At 44.0% G+C, this 27,466-nt stretch overlaps 1 protein-coding gene across 4 annotated transcripts in view; it reads right to left on the reverse strand.

Moving 5' to 3' along the window:
• Positions 1 to 26,869, reverse strand: part of BDNF (brain derived neurotrophic factor) — a 55,634-nt gene extending 28,765 nt beyond the window's left edge. The window contains exon 1 of one of the 4 annotated variants that reach the window (XM_084893684.1): positions 26,655 to 26,869. In XM_084893684.1, coding sequence (XP_084749810.1) covers positions 26,655 to 26,657 — 3 coding nt within the window. In that variant the 5' untranslated portion in view covers positions 26,658 to 26,869. Of the gene's footprint in view, positions 1 to 4,627; positions 4,988 to 5,826; positions 6,168 to 26,654 lie in introns of those variants that run through there. The other 3 variants (XM_084893683.1, XM_084893682.1, XM_084893681.1) reach the window with 3 other exon arrangements.
• Positions 26,870 to 27,466: the final 597 nt, after the last annotated feature.

Here is a 27,466-nt window from a genome sequence, read left to right on the forward strand (position 1 = left end):
GTACATTTTGTATTAGTTTCAGGTGGGCAGCATAATGTTTAGACAATTATAAACTTTGCAAAGTGTTCCCCCTGATATTTCAAGTCCCCTCCTGGCACCACAGAGTTATTACCTTATGGACTATATTTCCTATGCTGTACTTTACATCCCTCTGGCTGTCACCGTACTTCTCATTCCCTTTGACTTTGTCACCCATTTGCATTTATTTTTTTTAAATATATTTTTTATTGATTTCAGAGAGGAAGGGAGAGGGAGAGAGGGATAGAAACATCAATGATGAGACTTATTGATGGGCTGCCTCCTGCACACCCCCGCACTGGGGATGGAGCCCACAACTGGGGATGTGGCCCTTGACCAGAACTGAACCTGGAAGTGGCCCTTGATCAGAATTGAACCCGGAATTGAACCCAGGACCCTTCAGTCCACAGGCCGATGCGCTATCCACACAATCAAACCTGCTAGGGCTCAACTTGCATTTAAATGAAAGCTTCCATATTTCTCTGACCACTGGGGCTTTTCTACAGAAACGAGAACACCTTCCTGATGTACTTAAGAGAACACACCCATTAAAGGAGTTTATCAAAGTCAGTGTATTAGTGAACTCCGCTGTTTCACCTGGGTCACCAGGAATGGCTCCATATATTTAATAACAACGGGCCCTCGACTCTGAAGGCTTGACTGTCAGCATTCTGGGAAGCCAGAGATGCATTTAAGTACAAAACTATTTAGGATTAAACAATTCTATGCCTCCAGTGGAATGTTAAGGGAAGTTTGAGGACACATGTGCCTGAGTTTAAAAATACTAAAGCTTTCCTCTGTTTCCAGGGTGCAACCCCACATGCAAATGGGATGTGGATTTCATTTGCCAACATCATTTATTGCTTAACATCACTCCATACCAAACAGAGTAAATGGATGCAGAGCGTAACTGGTGAGTTTGCTCATTCCCTTCTGAAGCCCATCTGGGCATGTGTTTCATCCTAATAAAGAGAATATATCACAACGCAACTTAACATAACTCTTGCTCCAATGTTTTCTTCCTCCACTGAACAAACAGCCAGCAGTGAAACCTAGAATTCCCTGGAATTCTCTCCTCTCTTCCTATTGAAAATGCACTCACAGTGTGAGATCACAGAGCCTGCCAGTGGGTGAATGACTGCACTAGATGGCTGAGAGTCCTTCAATTAACAGCAATTTTGCAATTAGTGGAAACAGAGTGCTCTGTAACAATCGTTTGAAAACAAGCTGAGACGAGTCAGCAATTGCTCTAGTAGAGGGATACATGCACTTGCATTGGGTGATCCCCTCTCACAAACGGAAATCTTTTCACACTGGGAGAGGCAAGCTGGAATGATGTTTTAAGCATCACCATAAATTCAGTATTATGGACAATTGAAATGAGAGTGCCTTTCATTTTTAAAAATGTTCAGAGTTGAACTGCATGCTGTTTTCATTCAGGAAGTCTAAAATTGATCTTTTCTCTACTCTAGGACAAACTTCCCAAATCTTAAAAATGGTAATGAACTACTCTGTATAAGGCCTTTGCGTTAGGTATGTCTTAAATATTTTTGAAGCTTTTAGTAGATTGAGTCTCTGACTGAGACCCCAAGCTGCTGGTTGTTACATTCCACAAGTTTGCCACCTGGAAATAGGTGAGTGTGTGGTGTGCGTGCTATTTGCAGAAGGTTGTAAAGACAAATGTGAACAAGCTGTTTGCTATACTATCAGGTGGGCGTGCTCAGCGTGCTGTGAGAGCTGAGCTACAAACCAGAGCTATTTATGTTTGAAAGAAATGAGATTATCAATCACCTGCATTTTCACCATTGAAAAGCTGGGACTCAAAGCTCCCAGGAAGGAAGGGATAACTTACATTCGAATGGTGCCCTATTAAGCAGAAAACCCAGGGACTTTGAGCCAGGATTTTAAAAAATTGCATCATTTACAGACACCACCACCACCACCACCACCACCACCACCACCACCACCACCACCCCCCCGCCACACACACACACCAATACATGAAAATGAACTAATAATAGTCTAGCACCTCCCCACCCCTTTGGCCATTATGAGACTTAGGCAATTAACTCAGGTGATATAAATGTATCATTTGAAGTGATCATTGCATTTTAGGCAAAATAATCACTTTCTTGGTTCCTTTTGTTTGCAAGTCAAAGTTACGCTTATTGAAAGGACATCCTAAAGCAGATTTCCTAAATGCTTTATTTTCTCCATACTTGAAGGTTTACCTACATCTTAAATGACCTTAAATATCCCTTTATAATAAGTAAGATCTCCAGGCACTAATTCAGTTCTGAATGGGCTGTGAAAAGCTCCAAAGGTATGTGAAAAATTACTGTTATTTTGCTTTTAAAAAATGTGATGTCTAAGTGTGTCTGCAATGTTCTAATGTTCCAAAATACGTACGCAAGTCTTGTTTATCTGGAAGCCATTTCTTTCTGCTTATATCATTTATAAATAGGAAACATTTTGTAACAACTTAAAATAGCTCTACATACATAACAATTTTCCTGTCATAATACTTATTATCGGTCTATATTTACCACCATTTATCACATTTTGCAAAATAAAGTAGAAGGAAAAAACACACAACGACTTTATGGCTCTGGAATTCCAGTAATGGTGACCAACATGTTTTAAATTCCAGGAAAGGTTATGGTTACATTTCAACAAGTGTCTCTTTCCTTTCTCTTACCTCTACGGCTAGTCCAAAGGTTAACTCACAGAAGAAAAATCTTAAGCAAGGTATTTGCAAAATCAGGGAACAGGAGTTAGTAATTATTTTAAAGGGATGCTGTTTGTTCCCAGGGCCAAAACTTTGTAGTATAACTTTTACATGCAATGTGACCTATGATGTTTAATAATTTGAAACACCATATGCCATAATCTCAGACACCTCCAACCTAAAAACAATAATGCTGCATGAGGTAAACATTGAGAATTCCCATGTTTAGACAAATTAAATCTGGAATTATACATCAATAAATAAAAATGTAAAAAAATATGTATATAGGAATGTAATTTTAGAAACAAAATTACTTTTGACCTTACCACAAATTCATATAAAAATAGATTTTTGGATAAAAACAGAGAGAAGTTGTTTTCCAACAATTTGGGATAGTTTGAAGGCTTCATAACAGCATACATGCTTTATATGCAATTAAAAACCAACGTTCCCTATTATATATTGCTTTGCTTTAAAGTGCTGGGAGAATTAATAAACACTCGGAAATATGCTTTTCTTTGCTTCTGGCCAAGAACATTCCTGCACTCTTGTCAGAAAATGTTCACTGGGTACTGCTGACATCACACCTGGAGAACCTTAAAATAAGATCCAGGAAGCCCTCATACACCAACAACCTCAGCCTGTCAAAGCCCCACCAGCGAGGAAAGCTTATGGCTTTGGAGCCAAAGACGCTCGAGGAGTCAAAATTCATGGGGAGTCAGAAAGCATCATTCAACAAGTCCCTCCTACCAGCTCCCGAAGGGATCCCCTCAAAGCCTTCCCTTCCCACCTCCCCACCCCCAGGCTCCCGCCCCCAGCCACTGCTCAGGGCAGCTCGGCCGGCAGAGGGCGCCCTCGACCTTCCCTAGCACCGCTCTCCCCGCCCCCTCTTCCTCCTCGCCCCTCCACCCTCGTCCCTCCAGCCCGCTCCACCCCAAGGCACACACACAGCATCCTCCGACTGGGACTCGGGGTTATCCCAGCTGCCGTTAGGCCCTCTCCTCCCCATCCCGTCCCCCTCCTCCGCCCCCCCAGTGTGCAATCCTCCCGCTCTGCCCGTCGAGCATAAAGCCCCCAACCAACCCCCCCCCCCCCCCCCCCCCCGGCTATTTCTTTCCAGGCACAGCTCACTCACCCCTTCCTTCTTCCCTGCTCTGCGTCCCCAGAGACACACCCGAGTCAGGGCATTCCCCCCCAAAGACAAAACTTTTACTTCCCGGGAAGGGGAGCTACAGTAGGGACGCGGGGTGGGGAGAGGTGTGGGCACCGCCAGCCCCGGAGGTCCGCAGCCTCTGAAGCTTCCAGCTGCGGGGGTGCCTCAAGTTTTCCCACAAACGTGGGCATAGGACCTGCATCCGTCCTCATAGGTCCCAACTCCTGGGGAGCAGGTGACACCGTGCCGCCGGGATGGAGCCCTGGGGTCAAGCCCCCCTCCCCCAAATCTTCGCGGGGACCACCCAGCCCAAGGGCAAGATTTCTATGTCAGTCTCCACCCCGTCCCCTCAGTTAGAGCCCCCCGACAGCTGGAGCCCTACATCTCTCTGGGGACCCGTCTTCTGTTCGAAGAGGGTTTCGGGGATCCCCGGGGCGCCGTCTTCGCTCCCGTCGGGCCGTTCCGTGTCTCCCCCTAGGCTTTCTCTCCCCCACCCCAGGGCTTCCTGGGGTCCCTCTCCTTGGGGGTCCCGGCTGCGCCTCTGGATCCTGCGATGAGAGAGAAAGCAGCGCAGGAACAACTCCGCACCACCCTCTCCTCCTGGAGGGGACGAAAGTTCTGGTCTCTTCCCACAACTTCGGGGCCCCGAGGAGGCAACTTCCCCCCGCGAACCGGCGGCTGCCGCGCCGAGCCCCGCGCCCCGCGCCCCGCGCCCGGCGCCCGCCTACCTCGGGGTCCATACAGAGCTCACGGGTCCCCGGCGGAGGAGTCACATCGTTGTCCCGCTCCCGGCCCCTGCGCCCCGGCCCGGTCCCCGTCGCGGAGCCGCCGGCCGCCCGCCCCAAAGCAGGGGTGGCCGCTGCGGTCCAAGGGTCTCATCCAAGCTCCGCGTGGGGGGTGCGGGGGGCGCGCGGAGCGGGGCTACTCGGCTCCGCCCGGGAGCCCGGGGGGCGCGGGACAGCCAGCCGGAGGGTGCGCCCGGGGGCGGCGGCGGCGGCGGCGATCGGGAGCTCCAGCCTGCGCCCGGAGCTCGGGTCAGACATCCTTTAGCCCTTCGGTTGCGCTAGGATTGGTCCAACGGCGCCGCCCCCCCCCCGCCCCCTCCCCCGGCCATCTCTCCCCCGCCTCCCGCCCCGCTCCCCCGCGCCGCCGACACCAGTGCGGGGCGGCCGCTCGCAGGGAAGGGAACGGCGGCCGCTTAAAGGGAACGCCGCGCCTTTTCCTCGCCCCTGCTCACCCCCCGGGACTCCCGGGGCGCCCCCCGGCCCCACCTGCCCCGGGGCCCCGAGATGGAGCCCCACGAGTCCCGCGCCCGCCTGGGGCGCCTCGGCAGGACGCGCGCGCCGTGCCCGTCCCTCCTAAGGGAGCCCGAACCCCCGCCCGGGGGAACCCCGAGTCCCGCGCCCCAGGCGGAAACCCCGGCAGCGCGCGCGCGGGGGCGGGAGGGAGCGGGTGCTCATGGGGCGCCCTGGGGGGTCCTGCTCTCCCCTGTCCGGGAACTCCCGCCGCCCCATCCCGGCACCCAAGTTCTGCGGGAGAGGGCGCGCGCTCCCCGGGCCACAGACACACCTTCCCGCACCGCGGAGCCGGCCTGCGCGGGGACACAATGAACGTGCCCCGAGTGGGGGGGGGGGGGGCACGGGTGTACCCCTCCGCCTCCAACACGCCGGCCGAACGGGAGTTCGCGCACCGACCTCCCCGGAGTTTGCCTAATAGGAATCCAATCAAGATAATAACGGTATTCCTTATTCATGAACGCCCCCAGATAGCGTTACACCAAGTTACTTGCCCCAGCCAGGCAGCCAAGGCAATGACAGAGAGCTCGCTAGAGCCACAAGCTTTCTAGCCTGACCAAATAGAAGGGGGGAAAAAAGAAAAGAAAAGAAAAGAAAAAGAAAACGGAAAGAGAAAGACAGAAGAAACTCACCTTTTCAGGCACTCCTTGTCAAAGTAAACATCAAGGCAGCTGCTCTAGTGAAGACTTCCGCGGATCCCAAAACTCCAAGACTAATTTTTTTTTCCCCTCCCACGTCCCCTTTCGTTCAAGAGAAGGGGGGGGGGGGTGGGTGGGTGTGGGGGGCTCAAGTCGTAGGTACCCGGTCCGTACTCCTGGTTCTGCAGCAAAGTTAAATTATTGACCGTGGAACTCGCATGGCGGACGGAACACTCGCACCCCCTGAGCGCGGAGCTCCATTTGATCTCGGCGGAGGCAGGGAGATGTCATGCTCGCCCGCCGGCGGGGGGAGCGGCAGCGCCAGCAGCCCTGGCGGCGGTGAATGGGAAAGTGGGTGGGAGTCCACGAGAGGGCTCCACGGTGCCTTGACGCGCGCTGTCATATGATACCTCCGCTGCCTCGAAATAGACACTCTAGTGCACGAATTACCAGAATCAAAATTCAGCGCATTTAAAATGATACATCTTTTATTAGAAGAGTTCCGTTCCAGGCATCGCATGGCTTTGCAGATGTTTTCACTTCCCTCCACGGCAAACTTACACACATAAAGCAAGCCTTTTAAATGATGAACCTGGGCAGCAAGGATAAAAAGCCTTCTTCTGTTTTAAGGGGGGGGGGGGGGAGGGTGAGGTGGAGGGAGCAATTGGCTCCGTGGATCCTCCCCTCGCCCATCCCCTCCCCCTAGCTTTTCTGCTAGCAAACAAGTCTTTCCCGTTCATATTTGCCAGTGGCCCAGACCCTTGGAGAGAATGAACGTGGCTAGGGTCCAAGGACCATTTTCAATTTGCCACTGGAAGAACGCTGCCGAGCGTCTACGGAGGTTCCTGCATTAAAGCTGAGTTTTCTTCCCATTAGTTCGACCGTACGCGCGAGGACAGACCTTACATTTCAGAACAAGGAACAGGAGGGCAGTACTTTTAACTTGGAGTCACTGGACCTGCTCCCAGCACGAAGATCACCTGGGTGCCTGTTAAAATGCAGATTTCTCTTCCAGACAAGGTGATTTAGTGGGCGTGGGGCAGGGTCCAGGGGTTCGATTGAACAGGAACCCCAAACAATTCAGATGCCGAAAACCTGAGGTCACGCTTTAAAGAAATACTCTTTCTTAAAAGATACAAAATGGAGCCAGAAGAATCTCCCATCCCCCTCCCACCTTGGGGTAGGCAGTTTTGTGTGTATGTGCATTTTTTTTTTCTGAACTCTCAAAGACATTTGACCTAATAATTGCTGTAAGAATTTCCCTAAACACTCCAACCTTAATTTGGGGAAAGGGGAAGATTTATAAACAGTTTCCTTTCCTGGACCCTCTTGCGGTTATCAAGAATGTGCTGTGGAACCGAATATATATAATGTTAATATATACTCAGTTCAGTTTACCTAAGGATTTACAGTTAACAAAATGAGTTCGCTTTTATTAGCTGTTTTAAAGCGTCGAAGGACCAGTGACAGAAAATATTATTCTCATTTTATAAACGAAGAACCAGAAGCTCAGTGTCACGGGGGAAAAAAAAAAAAAGAGGGGGGGGGGGGAGGGCGCCCAAGTCACGTGACTAAATGCCAATGGACTCAGGAACTCCAGCTAGAACATCCCCACTCCAAAATAAGCGAAGCTATTTGTTCCTTGGAAGTGTTATCAGGAGGTGTGATCATCCAGAGCATCTTGGCAAATTGTTGGACCGAAGAGTCAAATTATTCAAATATACGCATATTCTTAGAGTGTTACACATTTAGCTTTGCACCTCTGTCAACTTGACGGAACACATGACCAATACAAATTCCCCAACTGCACAGATGGTGATGTTTATTAGGGAACAGTCAATGTATGTGAAATATGCAGGCTAGCCAGAAGCAATAAAGGACAGAGGGCATGAATCTGGGCTTGCCCCCCTCAAAGAACCTCTATATTGATTCCCAGGTGTGTGGGCTGAATGCAGACACAGTTCCTTTTAATATTGTGAAACCATTTAAGAGGCTGGCTTTATAAGTAAATAAAAAATACTTGTACTACTTTATAAAACACAAGAAGAGTCCTACCCTAAACTTTGTGTGTGGTGTGTGTGTGTGTGTGTGTGTGTGTGTTTATTAAACTTTATGATAGCTTCAAACCGATGCTCACTCTCCAGCTTTACGTTTGCTTGAAAATGAGTTCTTTCCTCCGGGTTTTGTTTTTTATTTTAATATATTTTATTGATTTTTTTACAGAGAGGAAGGGAGAGAGATAGAGAGCCAGAAATGTCGATGAGAGAGAAACATCGACCAGCTGCCTCCCGCACACCCCCCACCGGGGATGTGCCCACAACCAATGTACATGCCCCTGACCTGAATCGAACCTGGGACCTTTCAGTCCGAAGACCGATGCTCTACCACTGAGCCAAACCAGCTTCGGCTCCTCCAGGTTTTTAAGTTCAGTTGCAATTTACTTCCTTCCTGAAAAATATCTGGCAAGTGGACAGCAGGAATCTTAGTAGCCTTCTCAATGCTGCTGGATTAGAAATGATGGCCAATCTTTTACCTGCTCAGTTCACATTGCCACATCTGCATTTCTGCTGAAGAAGGAGGAGGAGGAGGAGGAGGAGGAGGAGGAGGAGGAGGAGGAGGAGGAGGAGGAGGAGAAGAAAAAAGTGTTCTCATTTCTGAGACTCTGGTTGTGTCTGTGGCCAATCTTCTTTCTACTTTTCCTTGACATTATTCAAATAAATGTTTGTATCTTTACTTTCCAGTGTGTGGTGCAGTTTCACTGAGGAAACGGCAGAGGAGTCAGAAGTAGCAGGAATATTTAGAAATTTTTTTAAAAAAGATCAACTGCCAATTTAGATAAACCTTCTCATGAATCAGACCTCTTGACATTTCTGAGTGCTTACAAACTTTGAGTTGTAATTATAGTGTTTTACCAGACTTAAAACACTTGCTTTAAAAGTGCATCTTAAATTCAAAAGCAATGACACCAAGATGAACTAAAGTTGTACCAGTGCCTTACATGGAATTCTAAATGTTTTTTATTTGTTTAATTCAGGTAACATCTAGAATGTTCAAGGTCTAAAGTCAAACTTTTTACAAATTATTTTCCCATGGTGATGCTGACGAAAAGCTTCACTGCTTGAAAAGAAAATGCTCCCTATTTCACGTTGGGGGCTTAAAAATTAATTTTGAATTTTTTTAAATTTTATTTATTTATTTATTTATTTATTTTTAATATATTTTATTGATTTTACACAGAGAGGAATTGAGAGGGACAGAGAGTTAGAAACGTCGATGAGAGAGAAACATCGACCAGCTGCCTCTTGCACACCCCCCACTGGAGATGTGCCCACAACCAAGGTACATGCCCTTGACCGGAATCGAACCCGGGACCTTTCAGTCCACAGGCCCACACTCTATCCACTGAGTCAAACCAGTCCCGGCTAATTTTGAATTTTGACCTTTCCTTATTTTTTATTATGGTCTAATAAAAAATGCTAACCCTAGAAAGACAAAGTTGAGGATTAAAAAAAATGTGAATTCCCATCTATTCTTGTCAGGAAATATATACTTATCTTCATTATCCATGTGGGAACAGGGGCAGTAAGCTCAGATTTGACATTGACATACTTTTTTCTATTAATAATTTTAATTGGCTGAGGTCAGTTTTAGTATCACTATAAGCATCTATGTTTAATTATGTTTATTTAGGCTTCCTAGTTACTGCTGCCTTCAGTCTCCTTGCAAAACAAAAGGAAAAAAGAGTTGTCTGGAATCAAATTAATTGACCTCAAAAACTGCTGAAAATTGGAGTAAGTAATTAGCATAAGGAAAACAATAAGCAAACAGAAAACTCTCCTGCTGAGCAGAGTGGCAAAGGTATTTTCAAAATTCATGCTGGATGATGTCAAAGGCCCAATCCAACACTGAGCTATGTCACGCACAGTCCTCCAAATTACTAAGTGAGTACTGTCCTGAGAAAAATCTCAGGGGAGAAATCATATCCCAGTTCATTAGATGGCACCATCACGTGAGGTGTACTCCTCCACAAGCTTTTAATGTATCATCAGGACAGCTCCATAGCCTCCTCAAATGTGTCCCAATTGGTCAACACCTGTTACTGGAACTATGTAACCAGGCATGGCCATTAGTTACAAACAAAAGAAAGGAGCCATGGGAAAACAATGCTAGAAGGGCCAAGATTAGAAGGATAGACAAGAAGGTAAAACATCGGTCCCATCTGGGAGTAATAGCTGGATCAAGAAATTCAGCAAAAAAGCCATTACACAACAACTGAGACGAACCCCCAAACACACGAGAGTCATCAATTTGTAACCCTCCACATTACCAGATTTTCCGAGAACATTTAAAAATGAATGGTGAAGAATACACTCGTTTACTCCTTGTGATGTTCCTGTAAGCATGATCAAACGGGATGTAATTGTGGACGTAGGACAAAAGTTAGAGCTGACAATGATAAATGATTGTGGTGTTTGTTGGTTTTACTGGGAGAAACGCCATGGGAAGAATTAGGAAGTTTAAACCAAAGGGTTTTAGGACATTGAAACAGATTATAAAGAGCAGATTACCTTATTTTTGAGGTTGTGTGGTGATCGGGGTAAGAGATTTTCTAACATTAAATTTTGTATTCTTCATAGAGAAAGCTAGGAAGGTTTGCAAAAACATAATTTAGAAAAAAAATAATAACTGAAATTCCCAAAGTCATATTAAAGAATTATATTAAGAATTCAGCCGAAACTGGTTTGGCTCAGTGGATAGAGCTTCGGCCTGCGAACTGAAAGGTCCCTGGTTTGATTCTGGTCAAGGGCATGTACCTTGGTTGCGGGCACATCCCCAGTAGGGGAGGGTGTGTGTGTGCAAGAGGCAGCTGATCTATGTTTCTCTCACATCGATGTTTCTAACTCTCTACCCCTCTCTTTTCCTCTCTGTAAAAAAAAATCAGTAAAAATATATTTAAAAAAGAAAAAAGAATTCGGCCTCTTTTGCCGAAGCCGGTTTGGCTCAGCGGTAGAGCGTCGGTCTGCGGACTGAAAGGTCCCAGGTTCGATTCCGGTCAGGGGCATGTACTTTGGTTGCGGGCACATCCCTGATAGGGGGAGTGCAAGAGGCAGCTGGTCGATGTTTCTCTCTCATCAATGTTTCTAGCTCTCTATCTCTCTCCCTTCCTCTCTGTAAAAAATCAATAAAATATATTAAAAAAAAAAAAAAAAAGAATTCGGCCTCTTTTCATGTGATTCTGAATCTACACAGTATCTTTCTTTTTTTCTTTTTTTCTTTCTTTCTTTCTTTCTTTCTTTCTTTCTTTCTTTCTTTCTTTCTTTCCTTCTTATTTCTTTCTCTTTTTTCTTAGATCTTTAATTTTTAGAGAGAGGGGAGAAAGAGGAGGAGAGAGAGAAACATCAATATATAGATCAGGCTGCTTTTGGAATGCCCCACAGTGGGGATTGAACCCACAGCTGGGGCATGTGCCTCAAACCAGAAATTGAACTGACAATCCTTCCATGTGCAGGGTGATGCCCAACCAACTGAGTGCCTATCTTTGATGGTCTTTTTGATGAAGGACCTGGGCAGGATGTGCAACTGGCTCTCTTGTGCAAGTCCTCTAGATAGCACAGCCATGGTGGAAATAAAATCTCCCACAGCATATGTGTGGTAGCAAAGATTGGCCTTTAGATTTGTCTAGCACAGTGGTCAGCAAACTTATTAGTCAACAGAGCAATTTGCCAACCAGTGGTCTAGCATTCAGAATCATTTGGAAACATCTGAAACTCTTGACTCTTTCAATGGCAGTTTACCTCCAGTTTAATGCCTTCATAACTACAGTCCTTCAAATGATGAAAACTTGCTGAGCACCTTACAGCCAGACACTATTCTATTGACCATGATACAGGCAGATGAATAAAATATATTTAAACTCTGTAGGGCCTCAATTTCTAGAATATAAGACTTGTCTTTGAATCCACTTAGGCCACTTGTCAATTAAAGGTAGGAATTTTGTTTTGCCGTAGGTTTGGTGTATAGGAAGATGAGCATCAGCATGCTCCTCGTGGCCAGGGGGTAGTAGTGATGGACAAGAAACTTGTTCCCAAACCTGGAAGGGCCCACCACCTTGATCAGTGCTTTTATTACCCTGATTAGCAATGTTTTACAAAAATGGACAAAGGACAAAGGGATGGAGGTGGAGGGATTGGTAGAGAGAAAATGAGACAGTTCAGGCAAATAACTTTTCCAAGTATGATTAGGTCGTTATAAAACAGTGGATTCAAAAGAGATCTCAAGAGATTATCTCATCTCCTCACGACTCACGGGCCTATCATTGCAGATCAGGGAAGTAGACCACTCATCCTTTTTCTGAGGACCTTTCTAAGAATCCAGCAATTCTAGTGCTTGGAAGTTCCCACTTGTAACACATTTTTGTTCTCGTTGTAATTTATACCTTATTACATTTCATCCAACCTTAGTGAAGATGGAGAACAGCTGCTTACTAACCTCCTTGTGCTATTAAGTCACCACTCAGACTTTTCTCATAGCAAGAAATCGGATCTCACAACCTTTCTTCATAAACTCCAACTTCCAATGCATTAATCTTTCCCTTGGTCTACCCTGGACTTCCTCCAAGATCTCCATATTCTTCTGAAAATGTGGAGTCCCAAACTAGACATATGTGTGAAATTATCCAGGACTCAGGAAACATGGGAGTCATGAATTATCTGAACACAGCTGTTGGGAAAAACTAAAGGGAAGATTCAATCAGATGGACAAATCCTCTTGCAACTTGGAGACAGAAGTAGTTGTTTCATAAAAAGATGAGCCTTTATGTTAAAGTTATATCTTCTATGATAACCTTAGTATTTAGAGGAAGTGTTTTTCAAAATAAACATCTTGATTGGGGCATTTGAGTTTGCTTCTTTTACTTTAAAAAAAATTGTACTCCATTTAATTTCTCAAGTTGTGGGCCTTCAATTGTTAAATTGGATAGTATTTAATTTGATGTAATTTTAATGTAATTTTGTTCGTGTTTATTTTGATGCATAATTTATTTCAGAAGGTAAGGTCTACAAAAAGTTTAAACTTTTTTCTAAATTCAACCATTGGGTTCCCCCCTTCCCCCCCCCCAAAAAAAAAAAAAACCTAATTAGAATAGTATAAGACTAAGTTGAGGTCCATAAAATAGAATTATTATAAACTGCATGATACCCAGCATTAAGTTTACCTGATTATTTCACTTGTCAGGTACAGCTCCATTATGATCTCACAATCCAAAGTGACCAAAGAGTTTGGGCCTTCTAATTCTTGATAGCCTAGCTGAAAGCATGGGATCAGCAGATCATGCCATTCCCACTATTCATGGCTGCCAGTTCAGGACATGTTTAGGGTATTCAATGGTAACTGCAAAATCAAGCAGGTAGTTCCAAGAAGAAATTAGGCCAGACATGGAACAGAATCAGCACTCAAAAAAGATAGTGGGTAAGAGAGGAGAACATTTATTTCCCCTGCATAATATTATTTTGAGAAGTTGTCAAGGGATTCTGAGACCAAAAGATGAACAAGAGTGTTTGCTGTAAGTAGGAACTTCTGGACCCTTAGTTTATCAGTGCAGGGCACCACAGAGTGGTGAGTCTAGCTGAACCTAAGAAAAGGTGATGTTGATGCAGATGGACAGGACAAATACAATGCTTCATGAAGTTGAGGATAGAGGGATAGAGAGATGGGGTAAAATGAGAAATGAATGGGGGAGCACATGCATTTAAATTCCAAGACATCCCTCTCCTCCTCCCTCCTTCTTCCTCATGCTTCTGGGCATGGCTCAGTGGTTATACAGTGACCTACAAAACAGGAGGTAGGTTCAATTCCTGGTTAGGACACATGCCCAGGTTGTGGGCTTGATCCCCAGTAAAAGGCAGCTAATCAGTGATTCTCTCTCATCATTGATGTTTCTATCTCTCTCTCCCTCTCCTTCCTCTCTGAAATCAATAAATATATATTTTAAAAATTTTTAGTCATTGCATATACGTACTCAGGGAAACTCATTTTTCTCTGTTTGGACAGTAGTCATGACCTGGGAGAGGGGACAATGTATGTGAGGTGACAGTGTGTATGGCCTGAAATATCAAATTTTAAAGTCAGATGTTGATTACATCATACAAATTAAAAATATTTTGGGATGCAAATTCAGACCACAGTCAGTTTTCCTCAAGACAGCCTTCATATTGAATTAGAAAAATGAAGACCCCAGCCAGGACCGGTTTGGCTCAATGGATAGAGCGTTGGCTTGGGGAGTGAAGGGTCCCGGGTTCGATTCCGGTCAAGGGCATGTACCTTGGTTGCGGGCATATCCCCAGTAGGGGGTGTGCAGGAGGCAGCTGATCGATGACTCTCTCTCATCGATGTTTCTAACTCTCTATCTCTCTCTCTTCCTCTCTGTACAAAATCAATAAAAATATATTTAAAAAAGAAAAATGAAGACCTCAAACTTATAACCAATTTCATGCCTCACGCAAATGTGGGTTAGCATTGAGAATCTTTTATATCATAGATATAGTTTTCCTAGAAACTTTGGGGAGAGTGAGTCAATACTATAGTATTTTCTGACTTTTCCAATAAAAAAGTAATATATTTCTAACATCTTTAGTTTAAAAAAGTGTTTTCAGGATAAACAACTGAAGTTAAGTTGCATTGCTCATTGCTTTATGTCTATACTGAATGCTAATTTGAATTATCATTGTCACATAATAAACATATTCTTATGGCATTACAACCAGATTGTGGATGTTGATCATCTTAGAACTACTTTGCAAACCAAATTTCCATTGCCTTTCATTTTATCTGCTCACAAAACTAATTAAAGTAAGTAAAAATAAGTTGAATTCCATTAAAGAGAATCATGCTAACTCACCTACATGATACCATCTGAAAAAATATCTAGAAGTTTGACATATTCTTTTTTTTTTTACACTTTGCTTGACTAATTACCAATTTGTTCTAATATTATTTTTTATTTTGGTAATTTATAGTTATTATTTATATAAAGAATTTATAAAGTATCTAATTTACCCTCCAATTAATTGATGTTTAAAAGAACCCAACTTCAGGACAGTATTTAATAATAGAAATTAATCATAAAAGTGGAATTATATGTATAGGTACCATATGAAGAACAAAGAAATAGACTTGAAGAATATTTTTTGAAAAGTAACATGGGTTAAAAAAATATAAAGTTTCAATGAGTAAATATTAACTAACATTTTTAAGACTAGGGATTTTAATAAGTACAATTACTTTTAGAATACCTCCCTTATTTCTTGATCTTTTTGAAGGAAATAAATAATTTTTTTATTTCATTTTTTTAGGGAGAGGAAAGAGAAAGCTACAAGAATTTTGTTACTGAAAAATATATAAAGCTGTTGTCAAATATCATGTAAGAATCTAGAACCAAATGAAGTTAAGTCAAAACACAGAAAATAGTAAAGGAATTAATGAAAACTTGAGGTTTCAATTCATCTTAACTAGTGCCTCAATAATCATTAAGAAACTATGAAGTGTTGAGAAACTTCACGATTAGTTTTGTCCTATCATTTTAAAATTAATATTTATTAGCATGCTGTTGACATTTTTGTTAATTATACTTACAGCTTAGTAATTAATCCAAGTTAGATACAAAACATTTCATTTTGAAAATCAAAATACTTAAAATCTTGTACAAGCTGTCCATTATTTTCTTACTAATAACCTGGTGCATGGATTCGTGCACGTTGAAAGGAAATTAATTAGAAGGTGGCTGGCAGGGCAGGACTGGGCGAGGTGGTCCAGACATGTCCTGGTGCCAACCTCCTGTTGTCCCTCCCAGAGTCTGCTGAGTGAGCAGGGTCTCTCCAGCAGGTGGGGTCCCTCAGCCTGGCCTATGGGGATGGAGCTGAAACTGGCTCTCCGACTTCCCCTGAGGGGTCCCAGAGTAGAGAGGGCACTCTGTAACGTTGCTGTCTTACATGGTGTGGAACGCAAAGGCAAGTGTGCAGTAAACCAGATTCGGGGCCAACAGTGCCCCAGCAACATAACCCTTGTGGTCAAAGGTGGAATCGTGCAGCACTGAAATAGGAATCAGGCTCCCTCCTCTCTGGTTTCAGGATCACCAGAGAACCACCTCTGCCAAGTCACTGCAGCTCAGCAGTTCCTACGTTGAGCATCTGCCCCCTAGTGGTCAGTGTGCATCATAACGACCAGACGGATGATCCGACACTTAGCATGTTAGCCTTTTATATATATAGATGTTATATTGGAAAAAAGAAGAAATATCAATGTAGTATGATTTTAAGGCCCATATTGTAGTCAATAGCAGTCAAGAGAATTTGAGTCCTCTTTTAAACTTTATTATTTTTGGCCATGTGACCTGGGCAAGTCACTTCACTAGCCCAAGCTTGTTCACATAGATACTATAAGTTCCATAGACATGGTGGTTGAAGTTGCAAGACCTTCACTACAGTGCATCTCAGCTACTCAGTCAATAAAATGAGGGCAGTGGGCTATTAGCTGTAACCACTTGTCAAGTCTGGCAGTACATTCAGACCTTAGCTCAAAAAGAACGGGTGACCCAGGTGATTTCAGTGCACCAGGATAGCCAATGAGTTAGATCATCTCTAAGGTGCTTTTTGTAAATTTGGACTCCTTTCAGGAACTGCAAATCATCTGGTAAACTAAACTTGGATCTTATGTAATTATTTCCCCTAAAGTTAGAGCCTCAAGCCAAGGTAAGGATTCATACTCTTCTTTGATTCTCTACATGACTTTGGCAGCTCTGCAAAAATCACTGACTTGTGCTATCCAAGACTTAAACCAGTATGCATCCAATCCCTCGTTTAAAACCACATCTTTCTAGGATTTGCTTTCCAGGAGGGAGATGGATGACATTTATCGGGAAGATGCCCAAGTAGCTATGTAACTCCCTTACCCAGACCATGTCCCAGCTTAGTTTCTAGAGCTGGTGTTCTGAGTCCTGAGTTGATGCAAATACACAAAGGACCCAGACACCAATTCTTGGCATTCTCCCAAATGAGATGCTATTTCCAAAGAAGTTCCAAGTTTGGAGTGGAGTCTTCTGAGGAAGAACATTGAATTGCACAAGGAAATCCAATAAACATTTTAGTCCCCAGCAGGGAGTGTAAGCCTTGTAATTATGTTTAGCTTTGTGCTTGTCCATCCTCTTCTTGTCCATATCTGTAAACAACATGTTAGCTTTGGAGATTTGTCATTCACTGTGTTTCTGGAGAGGGCATTTCTCACAGCATCTGCAGTGCTATAGTCACTAACAATTTGAAAAGGCAAATTTATGAAATGGTCTCTAAACACTCTACATCCTAATGTAAACAATTTATAACATTTCTTACTCAATAACTCTCAGGAGTCAATTAACTTGGAACTGCCCTAAACAAGTTAAGAAAGGAATTAGATATTATCCATTGGGTTGATAAAATAAAGTAAGTGGAAGAAAGAATGTGCAGGTGAAGAATTTTAGATACTAATCTTTCTCTTCAGCGAGTATATATTTATTTCTGAAAATTATCTTTCCTACTAGTGTTTTAAACATGACAACAATGATAATAATAACAGCCAAGATCACACAGGAATTTACATATTCACTTACTGATTAAAAGAAAGGGGGTTGCAATATACGGATCTGGGTTTGAGTTAAGCTTTGCTACTTATTGGCTCTGCTAACTTAGGAATAGTTAATTTGTTAACAGATGCCTCTGTTTCCTTATCTTTAAAATGGGAATAACAATAATCTCTGCCTAGAAAGATTGTTGAGAGGGTTCAATTAACTATGAAAATGTAAAATACTCACCACGATGAACTCAATAAAGTTAGATTTTATTATTCATTTATTCGACCCTTAGAAGTTTTTAAAAATATTGTCACTCAATTTCGTGACTGTGAAAATGGAACTTCAAAAAAGATAGGTGACAATTAGTGGGTTGAAAGTCTTTCATTAGTTAGATTCACTATAATTCTAAAACAGCACTTGTGGCCACTAATTTTGAGATTCTCAAACATCTCACAGGGTTGTGGTGAATGAAGATGCATGTGCAAACCTAAAAATGAGAAACCCAAAGCAAACCTGTGTGGCAGCTACTAGAGAGGGAGACATGATTTTATACTGGACTTTGGAACCAGAAAACTTTAAGTTGAACTTTAGCTTTTCCAATTAATGTTTGCTATATAATTTGGAGTAAATTACTTAAACTCTCAGTTTCCTTATGTATACAAGTAGAATATAATCTATCTCAGAGAGTTGCTTTGGGATTTAATTAATATATGTCAAATGCAAAGCAAAGAATTTGGTGCTGGGCAAATGCAAAATAAATGTTGTCCCATTCCATCATAATTTTCATATACTTTTTCATAGTTTAATAACAATAAAAATGATGTTTTCATAGTCTGTTGAGGTTAGTGATTACAAAGCCCATGCTAACATTCCCCAAGGAGAAAAATACCAAGGCCATTCTGAAACACTGATTATGAAAGTTGGGGGATAAAGATGTTCTTACTGGAGGAGATAAAAGCAGAAGAAACCATTGTTTTCTACCAAACTAACCAGAACCATAATGAGCATGCACAGTAGAGATCCCTCTCTTTTCCATTCACTCACTCTGCAATATCCTATTCAAAAAGCTTTAGATTGCCGAAACCGGTTTGGCTCAGTGGATAGAGCGTCAGCCTGCAGACTGAAGGGTCCCGGGTTCCATTTCTGTCAAGGGCATGTGCCTTGGTTATGGGCACATCCCCAGTAGGGGGCGTGCAAGAGGCAGCTGATCAATGACTTTGTTGTTTCTATCTCCTTTCCTCTCTGTAAAAAATCAATAATATATATATATATATATTTAAAAAAGCTTTAGATATTTATGGAGCCTGTCTATAGTCACCCAATTTGGGTATTTCTTTCCACAGTCACTTGATTACCTCGGGAGAGTAGATAGTTGATAGTTTTCCTTAAAGCTAGAGATAAGGTAAATCAGTTCCAACTCCTTGTGGTTCTGATATGTTTGGAATTTAGCCTATTCTGAAGAAATTTCTAAATTCCAAAACATTCTAACATGCACTGTGGGCACAAAGATCACAGAGCATTATTTTTTTTTTTTCTTGCTATTTAGGACAATTGATTAGATTCCCCTTTTCCAGGGTGAGAAGATTTTAGAGTGCCTTGGACATTCACTCAGAGGTTAAATATTAGTAGAGCACCTTCTGCCACCTGTGGTAGTCCAGAAATGACCACAACTGGTCCAAATGTCTCATCTAGGCCACATGCATCTCCTAGGTTCAAACTGAGCTGTTGAATTCAGAGGTCACAGGTTGCTAAACTGCTGGTTTTTTAGAAACTAGACTAGCTTTTTATTTTTAAATTAATTCTTTGAAATATATTTTGCCATTGTCTAAAATAGAATTCAAGGATGATGTTTGTCATGCCTAGTACATCAGAAGTTATTTTAAATATGGCATCTTTGTAAAAGTCAATAGCTGCCTCATCAAAGGGCAATTACGTCCAGTGTAGGCGGCTGTGCCAATTGTTTTTGAACCACTGCAGCAATGCAGCCAATCCCAGGGAATGGCTTGCAGCCTTTCTACACCCACAGTTTTTCTTAATTATCTCCACTGGGCTGAGTTACTGGTAGCTAAGGATGGATCTATAGCATTTCCTGGATGTCAAAATGCCTACGCACCTTCTGCAATCATTGGGCTACCAACTACCTTTCATGTTTCTCCTGGTTGGTCTATTTAATTATCTATTATCATGTGTTTATAATGCATTATTCATGAAGCCCAGACAATTTCAGGAAGTATTATCTTGGATTTCAAAAGGAAATGACTGAAAAATTAGAACTTCTTTCTGCACAAAGAAAGTAGGCATGAGATAGTGAGTCTCTCAGCTTAGCACTTTCAAATATAATCTGTGGACCTTTGAGAACATTGTTCAAATTAATACTTTCCAAGCTATCATGCCTCAGAACGATAGGTTCAATATTTAGATTCTTTCTATGCTGGGTTCAAATAAGCGGCTTTGATTTTTCATAATGTTTTCTTCACCAGTTGACGGCACCAAAAAATTGTAAATCATCAAAAGTTAGGATGATTTTCCATCAAGAAATAGTTATCTAGCATATCATCCAAACTTAGAGCTAAAATGATATTTAGAGTTTACCCTGAGGACATCCTCCTCATATGTGTGAGGAAATAGAGATTGAGAGAGACTAACTGATTTTTCCAGCTATTGACAACTGGTTGGGAGCAAAGCTTGAACTCAGGCTTTTAATCTGGCTCACTGTGTTCTCCTAAAAAGGTAAGACTCCAAAAGTCTTCCCCCTTCTGGGGAGCAGAGCAAATTAAAGGACCAATCAAGACCCTAAGCTGTAGGCTCCACTACGATAGGTACCACTCAGTTTTGCTCATTGCTGAATCTCCATACTCCTGGCACACAATAGCTTGTCAATGAATGCTTATGAAATAAAATTATAAATGTTAAGAGTCTATAGAAAGTATACCTCTTGGGCCAAGTGGGAAATGGCTAATCGAACTCATGATTCCCTTAGGTGTCAGCATATCTACCAAGGTAAGCAAGATCCCAGGCATCCAAAACTGGCATCAAGTTCCAGAGAGTTCCAAGGAAACAAGTCAGCATGAATTCATGCGTCAGATATGTGCGGGGTCGTGACCTCAGAGAACCTTCCCAGCCCTCAGATTCTATGACTCATGGGTAAAAAGTAAGTGCTTCTCGGCTTTGGCTCTTCTTTTTCTCTGTGTTGTTTTGGGGGGAATTAGTGATTGTGCCTTAGCTGTTGGGTCAGCACCAGGAAGATTCCTTCCTTCTTTGACTCTCTAAGTGTGGAAGAATGAAAGAGTGAAAGAATGGCTGGTTAAAACTTTTCATTTTTGCCTGCAAAATTTGGGAAATGCTTTGTAGATCACTTTTTTTATTTTTTTTAATTAAGGCAATCAAAACAGGGTTTGAGACCTGGTCTGGAGAGAAACATTCGAAGAAATAGATTCCGAGTCAGTCTTCACCTCTTACTGGCAATGTGTTCTTAGGTAACTCTGGGCCTGAGTTTTCTCATCAGTGAAAGGTGACTGATGATTCCTGTCCCACACAATTGCTGAAGACATTAAATAAAGAAACCTGTAAAGAGGTTTGGAAGCACTCTGTGCCTATAAACTACTGTTACTAGGAAATATAAATAAAATCTGCATTATCACGGAATCCTTTACACAACTCTTTTAGAATGTTAGAAAAAAAAAGAGAGAAAAAGTCAATCTGAATTTTTAAGAAACTCAGAATGAGCATTCCAGAAATTGCCGAATGAGAATGAAGGCAGGGAGAAAGAATTAACATCTTGATTTTTGCACTGTGGGGTTTTGGGGTGTTAGCCTCTATGGGACATGTGTATCTTTCTCAAGAAACACTCGTTAAAGCAGTAGCTTTAACTTCCAGAGTAAAAGAAGAAAGATTTCATTTAAAAAAAAATATAACTCTTAAGCCAAAGAGAGAAAGAAATTTTGTTGTGGTTGTTGTTGTTCAAGAACTTAATCTTTCGCCCATAGAGGCATCCCCCCTCTCCATTTCCTTAAGATGCAATAAACGGTAAGCTCTCACTAACTGTTAATGTTTATTTTTATATATTAAGTACTACTCCCTGTTCTTTACATGGATTATGGCATATAAATTTAAGAGACTAACTGCTTGTTAAATCCACTAGGATACACAGACACACACATACAGCAGTAGCAGTTCAGCAGAGAAAGATACCAGCCAAAAGAAAGATAATCTGAGATACTTCTGAGGTAGCAGTTGTAAAATTAAAATAGGCAACTCATTAAATTATCCACAGAGTGAAGAGAAAGCTTCAAAAATAGATATTTTTCTGGCAAGTCAGTGCTTTACAGAACAAATTTAGTTTTAAGCAAAATTTTAAAATCAGATGATATCAATTCATATTCGTTAGAATCATTTAAATGGTTGGATTAGTCTGTCTTAATTAAAAGCAAAAATTAGCTTCACTGGCATTTGGTAGAAGTATATTTTATAAAAAAAATATGTTCAGTTAGACATCATTTTAACTGACAGATTGTAAGCAATTGGATAGAGGGAATGTTATTTGAACAAGTTGGAGCCTGGTCCCTCAATCACAGAATTAAAAATAAAAATCCTTTATAAGTTATGCCTCAATGCGGACTTTGTCTCATTTTTTACTTATTTTTATTTTTACTTTTGTGGCCGATCAGCTCTTTTGTGGTCATCCAGGCCTTTGCCTCTCACATTGCCTGATTTGGGAATGTTGTTTCTTACTAAAGCTTCCCCTAGAGGACAGGCCAGGAAAAGGAAAGAAGCTAAATTCAGTAGCTTCTCCTCTTATTAAGAATTTAGATTAGAGATGTGATAGTGAGGGAGTCTAGCAAATGAATGAAAAGCTTATGCATGTTGGATTGATTTTAGATCTTTTAAATGTCATCTTTCCAATGTACCCTGATAGGCAATTGACAAGTGATATTTTTCAAGCCAACAACAACAACAAAAAACCCACAAACAAACTTGTTTTTAAAATCCCCATTTACTGCCTTGACCATATAAATTAGGTAATATTTAAAAACAACTAGTTTTCTGGTTCAGTCCAGTGAAAATGCAAAGAGAGTGTCATAGGGATACCTCCCACTTATCTGCTTTGCAAAGCCTTTTCAGATATTCCTCCAAAAACTGCTGTGTTGTAGGTCTTACTATCAATGACACTGAAAAATGACACAGGCAGGATGAATATATTTTCACCTGAATTAATACTGATATATTCCATTGGGGGAGCGAGACCAAACCAAAATCTCACACAGAAATATGCAAGACCAGGGGGCGCAAAAGTAAGCCAGGTTACTGTTATTATTATTACTTTTAGGTTAAAAATATCCCCCTTCCTATTAATTCCCCTGTTCTTATCACCTTCTAATCTGCCTGATGTCAAAGAGGACTATGGAATTATCTTGCCTTCCTACTGAGAAGCTCTATGTAAATATACATAAACAGTGACTACCAGGTGTACCATTCTTAAAGTGACATCCATTTCCAGGACACTTTAGGTGAAACCATTTTATCTCACAAGTCCAGGATGTGTGTGTGTGAGAGAGAGGGGATGACGTGACACTTTTGAGGTTTAAGTTGTTACAAATCTCGAAGTTAAAAGAATGAGACTGTCAAGCATTTCCCCTCCTTGTCTCCCAGAGACGTGAAATCTACAATTTTCTCACTTCCGCTGTCAGATAAATTGGCAAGTCGACTAAAAGGATAATATTCCCTGAAGGATGCATTCATTCGAACCCTAGCAACTGTATTAGGCAGCAGCGAGTATTCGCTAGCAAGGCATCTAGAGAGGAGAGGGAACTCTACAATTTTAGAGTGACAGATGCTTTTTTCCCCTCATCCATCAAGATGCCTCAAAATGTCACAATATTTACACCTCTTCCTGGGTGAATTAGAATCCAGAGATTGGCAGACGGAGGAGGGGGGTGGGGTGGGAGAGAGAGAGAGAGAGAGAGAGAGAGAGAGAGAGAGAGAGAGAGAGAGAGAGAGAGAGAGAGAGAGAGAGAGAGAGAGAGAGAGAGAGAGATGCGACTGGTTGTCGCTTGACTGGGGGAAAGCAAGCGTTGCACCTTTAAATTCTGCCCACCCTTCCCTGTTGCTCCCCCCGCTTCTCTGGATTTTGCAATAAATCTCCCAGTTCTGCGTTTCAGCCCTGTAGATCCGTATTTAAAACAGCACCATCTGGGAAGGGTGGGTGGTGATGGTGATGCGGCTCCTTGGAGTTCCTTTGCAGCACGCTTGGAATTGCATCAGACTGATCAGAAATCCCCACGCCCCCGAGCCCTGTCCCGCCCACCCCGCTCCCCGCCCCGCCCCTCCCATTCCCTCCTTTGCGCGTAGCTGTGACTGAGAGAAAACGACTGGATCTCGGAACAATCTGTGCTCCACTCGCTTGCAGGCCGGCTCCGTAAACCCTGCCCTACGCTCTCCCTTTGTGTGCCGAGCAGCCTATCACCGCCATCGGATCCCAGCGCCTGGCTTTCATTTATTTATTTATTTATTTTTATTTCCCCTTCTAAGTCGCCACAATATCCTCGCCGTTGCCTGCGAATCCATCCTTTTCACCTGGGCAGCGTGGGGATTCTTTCTTGGGCTCGCTAAGCAGAGCACGTCTTAGAGTTTCGGAAATAGGCTTTCCCCCTACGCTACGCTCCCCCCAACCATCCCCAACCCCCCCACCCCGAGCCTTAGCCTCTTAATTAAGAAGGACTGATCCGGGAAGGAGGAGTCCAGGACGCCCAAGCCCTCCTGGGGTAGAAAACGGCCCGGGCTGGGCTCCGCGGCTGGAACAAAGGGCCCCGGGAAGGAGTGGGCTGAGGGTGGTAGGGGTGTGGACAGGTCGGTGCCCCCTCCTTCACCCCCCCCCCCCTTCCTCCGAGCCAGACGCCCAAGTCCCAAGGCTCCCAGAGGAGATGGGGGAGGACCAGCTGCCGCGCGCTCCAGCCGCTCCAGGGCCCCTCGGGATGAGGCGGGGGCGGTGGAACGGAAAGCTGGGAGGCTCTGAGCAGCTTCGATCTCCTCCGCCCCCCGCCCGGCCCACTCGTGCGGCAGCGGCGGCGGCGGCCCCGCGGCGAGGCGGCCGCCCTCCTCCCCCGCCTCCCGGAGCTCCTCGCGGCGGCCCGGCCGGCTGCACGCCCAGCTGATTGGCGGCTCCGCACCGCCGGCGCACGGAGCGTCCTTCTCCAGCTGCCAGGGTCCCCTCCCCGGCCCTCTTCCAGGCTCTTTGGCCCTGAAGAGGGACCTTCTCCTCCCAAGCAGAGCCCCCCCCTCCCTTTCCTTAGTTACCCCGACTGACTCGGACTTGGGCTCAGGGAGGCATCCGGCCAGGCAGGGGAGCGGAGCGCAGTCTCCGCGGTTCCCCTTCCCTAGAGAAAGCGGGAGAACCTCTAGGGCAGCGTCCGAAACTCGTGGGGAGGGAGGAGGGAAAAGGAAAAGAAACATCCAGGGAAGCGTGCGGGCGGTGGAGGGGAAGAGATAGAATAAGGAAGGGATGGAGGCTGGAGGAGAGGGGGCGGGGTGGAGGAAGTAGGGGGGGGGCGAGAAGGAGGCAGGGAGAGGGAGGGAGGGAGGGAGGGATACAGAATGAATCCTTCTCACTAGAGGAGCTGAAATTACCTTGATTCATTTTGTGTTGGAAATTTAACGTTACCTCCTACCCTCTCCCCAACCTCAACCTCCTCTTTCCTCACCGCACATAACCTCCACCGCCTCATTATTCTAAATGGTACAAAGTAAAAATTTAGAAAATCGAATGTTGTGTAAAAGGTTCATAATTAGTAATGAATCTACTGTACACACACACACACACACACACACACCCGCAAAGAGAACGGAAAAAGAGGGAGATGAAGGAGAGAGAAAGAGGGAGGAATCTTACATTTTGAAATCAGACATTTGCAGGTCCAAGTTAACTAAACTCATTATGTTCACAGGAAGACCGCATAATTCCCCCCTTTCTCTCTTTACCCCTAAGGCTCTCACCTAGGGCAATCCAAACTGGGCAGATACCCAGAAACAAAACCCCTCTCCACCTCTCTACCTCCTCCCCTCCACCAGGCGGTCCTCTTGGGAAGCTCGAGTATCAAAATAGCTCAAGAATTGGGGTTGCGGGGTCCCCGCCCCGGTGCTTACCTTCTTTGCGGCTTACACCACCCCGGTGGCTAGATCCTGGAGATAAACACTTGCATTTCCCAAAGTTAACCCAGTATACCAACCCGGAGCTTTGCCCAGAGTCTATTCCAGCCTACACCGCTAGGAAGCCAACTTCAGCGAGCTCAATGAGGGGACCAAACGGGTTCGCTTTCCAAATGCTCTGCTCCAAAATCCGACTCTTCAGCCCCGATTTCAGTGTGAGCTGAACCTTAGAAAAGACGCTTCTGAAGGGCGACACGGGGCTGGCTTTCCCGTGGGGCCAAGCCGGCTACCTGGAGTACCACCACCTCTGACAAACCCGGCGGCTCTGTCCAAGGTGCTGAATGAACTCGGCTCTCCTCGATTACACACACAGGGAGCAGCGGAAGGAAAAGGCTAAAAAAAATTCTCTAATTAAGTGGTACTTGATATTGCTCTGGACGGTTTCTTCCACTTCCTTACGTTTTGTCACGTGCGGACGGCTTTGCCAAAGCCATCCTGTTAATAGTTGATCACATGTTAACGAGACCCTTTTCTTCTATGAGATGATTACCCATTTCGTTATCAGTGATAAGCTCTCCTGACTTATTTTTCTCCCACCAACCCCACCCCCATTTACACCCAAATTCCCAGTCCTTACCCCCCACTCCACCACAGCCCCACTCTCTAATCACATTATTGTTTTTAGATGGAAATTAATCCCCTCGCGGATGTCAATTACATGCCCATATATAAATCATAGAATACGCTCATACACCACACAGAGAGGCAAAGAATGAAATGCAGGGAAGCTGGGAGAGGAGCATCAGCCCTGAACAGCCAATATAACACACACACACACACACACACACCCCTCTCCAGCTCCAAGTTTGTTCCACGCAGTTCCACATTGCTATGTTAAATCTCAAATGATTCCAATTAAAGTTGCACCACATGAAAAAAAAAAAAAAACCAAAACGATTCTCCTGGCCTGAATAGCTGCTGTTCTTTGGCGTGTGGAATGCCCGGAAGAGCTGTGGTGTGCCCGTTGTTAAGCAACATGTCAAGATTTTTCAATTATAATGCAGGGTTTATTGCTACTCACCATTGTGCCTTTGCTGTCCTGGAGACTCAAGTGTCTTAAAATCCCGTCTCCCCAACAGATGCTGGAAGGTAATGTGTCTTGTTTGAAGTCATCATGTGAGAAGTTCGGCTTTGCTCAGTGGATCGCCCACCACTTGGTGTGACTTATGAATCTAATAACCCTTTGCAATATCCGCAAGCTTAAACTCTTCAACCACCTTGGCGACTACAGGAGACAAAGCAACTGGCACCGAGGTGGGGGGGGGGGAACCTATAGATTTACGCAAACGTCCTCACTCCAGGAGACACGTTTCCTTTTGAGTTCTTACGTGATTCTAATGAATGAGTGAGGATGCCAGTGACTGCCCAACTGCCCTGCTATGTAGTGGTTGGTTCCTGGAGCTGCCTCTCCACCGCTCGTCACTGGGTCTTGGTACAGAAAGTTCCCAGGGAAAGTGAGGAGTTTCAGGGTATCCTTCTAAAAATAGCCCAGCCTGCGCGTCGCTCCCTTGCCCCCCCTGCTCAGGTCCCACTTGGGGGCTCTGGCAAAGCTAAGCTCGGCTGGGGAGCTGTCTCTGTCGCCAGGTAAGAAAACCCTCGCCGCCTCCGTCAGGCTAGGGCGGGAAGACTGCGGGGGAACTTGTTGCTTTATCAGCGCCAGCAGGCTATCGCTTTAATAATAATGTCAGAAAAACGCACGGGGAGGGGGCAAAAGGGGGGGGGCGGCCAGGAAGACGGCTGACTCTGTCCTGCTTACGTGACCAGCTCGCTCACTGTGACTCCCTTGGTAGAAGGGAAACTTCTAAGAAAAGTTCGTGCCCCTCCCCCTCCCCC

Source organism: Pipistrellus hanaki (genome assembly GCF_964339955.1).
Source record: "Pipistrellus hanaki genome assembly, chromosome: 9".
NCBI lineage: Eukaryota > Metazoa > Chordata > Mammalia > Chiroptera > Vespertilionidae > Pipistrellus > Pipistrellus hanaki.